The 4,605-nt window shown below is 48.7% G+C and overlaps 1 protein-coding gene across 1 annotated transcript in view; it reads left to right on the plus strand.

The window, feature by feature from the left end:
- The first annotated feature begins 231 nt into the window (after window positions 1-231).
- The window catches only part of BTBD1 (BTB (POZ) domain containing 1), a 71,724-nt gene continuing 67,350 nt past the window's right edge, over window positions 232-4,605 (plus strand). Inside the window, 1 exon segment of the mRNA XM_006878286.1 lies at window positions 232-743. Coding sequence (XP_006878348.1) covers window positions 340-743 — 404 coding nt within the window. The 5' untranslated portion in view covers window positions 232-339.

Here is a 4,605-nt window from a genome sequence, read left to right on the forward strand (position 1 = left end):
CTGAGCCGCAGATCTACGGAGGCTCCTGGAAACATGGTCCCCACTCAGTCAACATTGGCTCTAATTTGGGAGCGCAGGCCTGCAACGTCGCGTCCCGCCCCAGCTCGGGAGCCCTGGCACGCGCCCCGGAATCCCCGCCCGGCGGGGGCGCGCCTCCTGTTGTGAAGGCGAGCCGCGCCGCTGCGGGCAGGGAGGGGCGGGGAGAGCCTGAGGGGCAAGCGGCCTCCGGAAGCGCCTTTCCCGGAAGGCAGGGAGGCGGTGCTGGCCTCCGCGGGCGGCCTTGGCAATGGCTGCTGGGCCGCGAGAGCGCTCTTAGCTTGGGAGCCGTGCCGCTAGACAATGGCCTCGGTCGGGCCGGCCGCTTCGGGGGAGCAGACTTCGGGCGCTGGGGCAGAGGCGGAGCCGGGCCCCGCGGGGTCGCCGCCTTCTCCTTTGGGGGCCCTGCTCCCCCTGCAGCGGGAGCCGCTGTACAATTGGCAGGCGACCAAGGCGTCGCTGAAGGAGCGCTTCGCTTTCCTCTTCAACTCGGAGCTGCTGAGCGATGTGCGCTTCGTGCTGGGAAAGGGTCGCGGCGCCGCCGCCACCGCCGCTGCCGGGGGTCCGCAGCGCATCCCCGCCCACCGCTTCGTGCTGGCGGCGGGCAGTGCGGTCTTTGACGCCATGTTCAACGGCGGCATGGCCACCACGTCGGCCGAGATCGAGCTGCCGGACGTGGAGCCTGCCGCTTTCCTGGCGTTGCTGAGGTGAGGCGAGCGGCGGGCAGCGCGGTCGGCCGAGTGGCCGGTCAGCCCCGGACTCCCTGGTGACCTTGGGCCAGGCGCGCCTTCCTCTCGATCTAGTGATGCTCCGCAAGGGCCAAGTCGGAATCTAAGGCTGGCTGCTTGTTATTGTCGATGTCTGATCCACCGAGGAGCACAGACTTCCTTCCCACAGTGGGAATTAGAGCACGCTCGTCCTGACTGCCCCCTAAATCGGGAAGAAAACGACCTTTGCAGGGGTTTCCCCCCTCCCCCCCTTAGGCCGAGAGGAATAGTTGAAAAGCTGTGCAGGATTGATGTCTTTATTGTTGTTGTTACTAAAAATCTCGGACTCCCTTTTCTTTGGCGTATTTGCCGCAAAGATCCTACGAACGTGAATTGTGTACCTACTGACAGCGTTACAGTTTTGTGTAAAAACGAATCCTGTCATTAGTGTTAGTGGCGGTTTCTTTGTTTCTTCTTCTTATTTTAATTATTTGAGGATAGTAACAGACTTCTGATTTACTTATTTAGTTGTTGTGGAGTCTGTGTAATGACGTCCTTACGTATAACAGAAGGAAACGTAGCCAGGTCAAGGGAGCTCATATCTGGCGTTGTTGTTAGGTGTCATGGCATCAGTTCTGACTCACAGCGACCCTGTATAGGGTTTCCACGGAGCGGCTGGTGAGTTTGAGCCGCTGATCTTGCGGTTAGCAGTCCAGTGTGTTTATCTTGTTGTTGTTAAGTACCGTGGAGTCGGTTCCGACTCATAGTGACCCTGCACAGGGTTTCCAAGGCTGTAAATCTTTACAGGAGCAGAACCCCTCATCGTTCTCCCGCAGAACTTCTGGTAGTTTCGAACTGCCGACCTTGAGGTTAGCAGCCCGATTCGTAACCACTACGCTACCAGAGCTCCTTAGTGTTTAGCTTAAGGGGCTTTTAATCACAACAGACCTGTTGGGAGGTGTAGATATTTTGCAGATAAGATTGAGGCTGGAAAGATCTAGTAACTTGCCTGATGTAACCCAGCTGAGGCAGGTCTTTTTCACTGAGGATCAGATGCTTTTCATTATGCTTGTTTGTTTTTAAAGGGTCCCTCGTGACTCTGTGGGCTAGACATTGGGCTGCTAACCGCACGGTTGGCAGTTCAAACCCAGTCTCTCTATTGGAGAAAGCTGAAACTGTTTGCTCCTCTAAAGATTTACAGTCTTGGGGAAACCCTATGGCGACAGGGGTGCTATGAGTCTGAGTTGCCCGATGTCAGTAGATAGTATGTTTTTAGCTGTCTACGTAGAATGTGCCAATGTTGAAATAGCAGACTTTTGTTGTGGTAAGTGCCGTCGAGTCGATTCCGATCCATAGCGACCCTGTATAGACTCTTGGGTGGCATTAAAAACAAGCAGGTCAGTGGGACAGAGCAGATTGGCCATATAGGGCCACAACTAACTCATGCATACTCGTGGTTATGTGCCGTGGAGTCGGTTCCGACTCAGCGACCCTGCATGGGGTTTCCGAGGCTGTAAATCTTTACAGGAGCAGAAAGCCTCATCTTTCTCCCGCGGAACTGCTGGTAGTTTTGAACTGCTGACCTTGAGGGTATAGTTTCGAACTGCTGACCTTGAGGTTAGCAACCCGATTCGTAACCACTCCTCTCATGCGTACTGAGAGCCCATTGTTGCTGTTGTTAAGTACTGTGGAGTCGGTTCCGACCCATAGTGACCCTGCACAGGGTTTCCGAGACTGTAAATCTTTGCAGGAGCAGAAAGCCTCATCTTTCTCCTGAGGAACAGCTGGTAGTTTTGAACTGCCGACCTTGACGTTAGCAGCCCGTCTCATAACCACTGCTACCAGAGCTCCTTGAGAGCCCATTAATTGGCTAAAGGGCAGGATGGATAGTTTAGAAAAAGAAAACAATGCTACTAGTAAAGAGAATGTTGAACCTCATTAGTAATGAAAGAAATACACGTCTTAAAAGCATAGTGCTAGCTTCCCATTAACCAAAAGAAATTTAAGATAATGCCTTTAAAATAGGAAAAATATAACATCATTATTAAATGATACTATGGTGTTAACAAGGAGCTCTGGCAGCGTAGTGGTTACGAATCGGGCTGCGAACCTTAAGGTCAGCGGTTCTAAACTACCAGCTGCTCCGCGGGAGAAAGATGAGGCTTTCTACTCCCGTAAGGATTTACACCCTTGGAAACCCTGTACAGGGTCGCTATGGGTCGGAACCGACTCGACGGCACTTAACAACAACAACAATGGTGCTAACAAAGATAGTGTGATGCTAAAGTTTTACCACAGAGGTTAGTTATAAAACCTATGGAAAACAGTTTGTATCTCTACAATATCCCCACCCGCCAGACACACATTTAGGAAATATTCCACTACTGAAAACATGATGCATACAGAAATACTTACAGCTGTCTTATTTGTAGTAATGAGGACCTAGTGAAATGGTTAGGTAAACTATAAGTTTACTTGGTAGAATGTAATGTAGCCACAAAATATGATCGTTAGTAAGACTAGGTTATAATAACATGGAAAATGTTAACATCACTGACATTTGAAACTCTGGTTTCGACTGTGAAAAGAAAAGGAACAGACACTCTAAACCAAGAGTTAGAAGAGCCTGAAGGAAACAAAATGCTAACCCGAGGCTTGGCAGGGTGATGAGAGGATGAGCATGGATTTTGGGTTTTTTTGCATACCAATTTTTCTGTAACTTGGTTCATTCATATCTCGTGGGGGTACCTAAGCCTCTAGATCATTTCAATCATATCTCAAGAGCTAAGCCTCTAGGCCATTTGGGGTATAGAGTCGAATTGACTAGGAGGATTGGGTGTATATAGCTCACTTTAATTTTCTGGACTAGAGGTCTTTTCAGAGTGGTCTGTGGGCCGCCTGCCTTGTAATTTCCTGGGCTGCTTGTTAAATTCGTCAGTTTCCCCTCTTCCCCTATCACTCTCTCAGAGTATTTATACACAAGAGAGAGCCTTTTAATCCCTGGTGCTATTTATACCTGTTGAAGTTTGGAAGCCACTGTTCTAAAAATATTGAGTAGCCTTTTCCTTTGAAAACAAAAAATATTTAGATGGCTAAGATAAGAATGCCCTGATGTGATGCTTTAGGATAAGCACTCTACTGTAAGGTCAGTTTGAGCTGCTTTATTTCAAATATTCGCTATAACGGTTAACTAGCCAATCCCTTCTTGTCAATAGAATGAATTGAATTCATTTTAGCATCTCTGATATGTATACCACAATGTGCTTTGATTTCTCCTGTGGTCATGGTATTTGTCCTTTGGTTTCCAGACATTGTTTGCATCTAAAATTGCTGTCTGGATGGTTTTTAGCATTAGGCATTGATTGGCTGTGAAACTTTTTTTTTTTTAATGTTTTCTTGTGAGTTTGTGATAGTTTACATTGGTTTTACATTCATTCTATTGTATATCATTTCATTGCCATGGTTACAATTCCCTCCATGCCTCATCAACCAGCCAAAGGGTATACCTACAAGCCTACACCCCAGTTATCAGCACACAGCCCCTCTCCCTCTCTGGATCTAAAGTCTCCAGCTGCTCCATCATCTCTCCACGTCTCTGCCTCCATCTCTGGCGTCACTGCTTCTCTGGGTAGGGTCCCGCTCTCCGCTCCTCTCCATTGACGGTCCCAGGAACCTCTACTCTTAGACTGAAATGTTAATCACTCCCCTCCTTGCTATAAAATGTCTACCTTTACATTTCCAACCTGAAATGTTAATCACTCCCCTCCTTGCTATAAAATGTCTACCTTTACATTTCCAACCCTCACAATCAGTCCTGATAACAATTATTCACTATTGTATCACAAGAGACCTATCTGCATTT

The sequence above is a fragment of the Chrysochloris asiatica genome, unplaced genomic scaffold (genome assembly GCF_000296735.1).
Source record: "Chrysochloris asiatica unplaced genomic scaffold, ChrAsi1.0 scaffold00156, whole genome shotgun sequence".
Classification (NCBI taxonomy): domain Eukaryota; kingdom Metazoa; phylum Chordata; class Mammalia; order Afrosoricida; family Chrysochloridae; genus Chrysochloris; species Chrysochloris asiatica.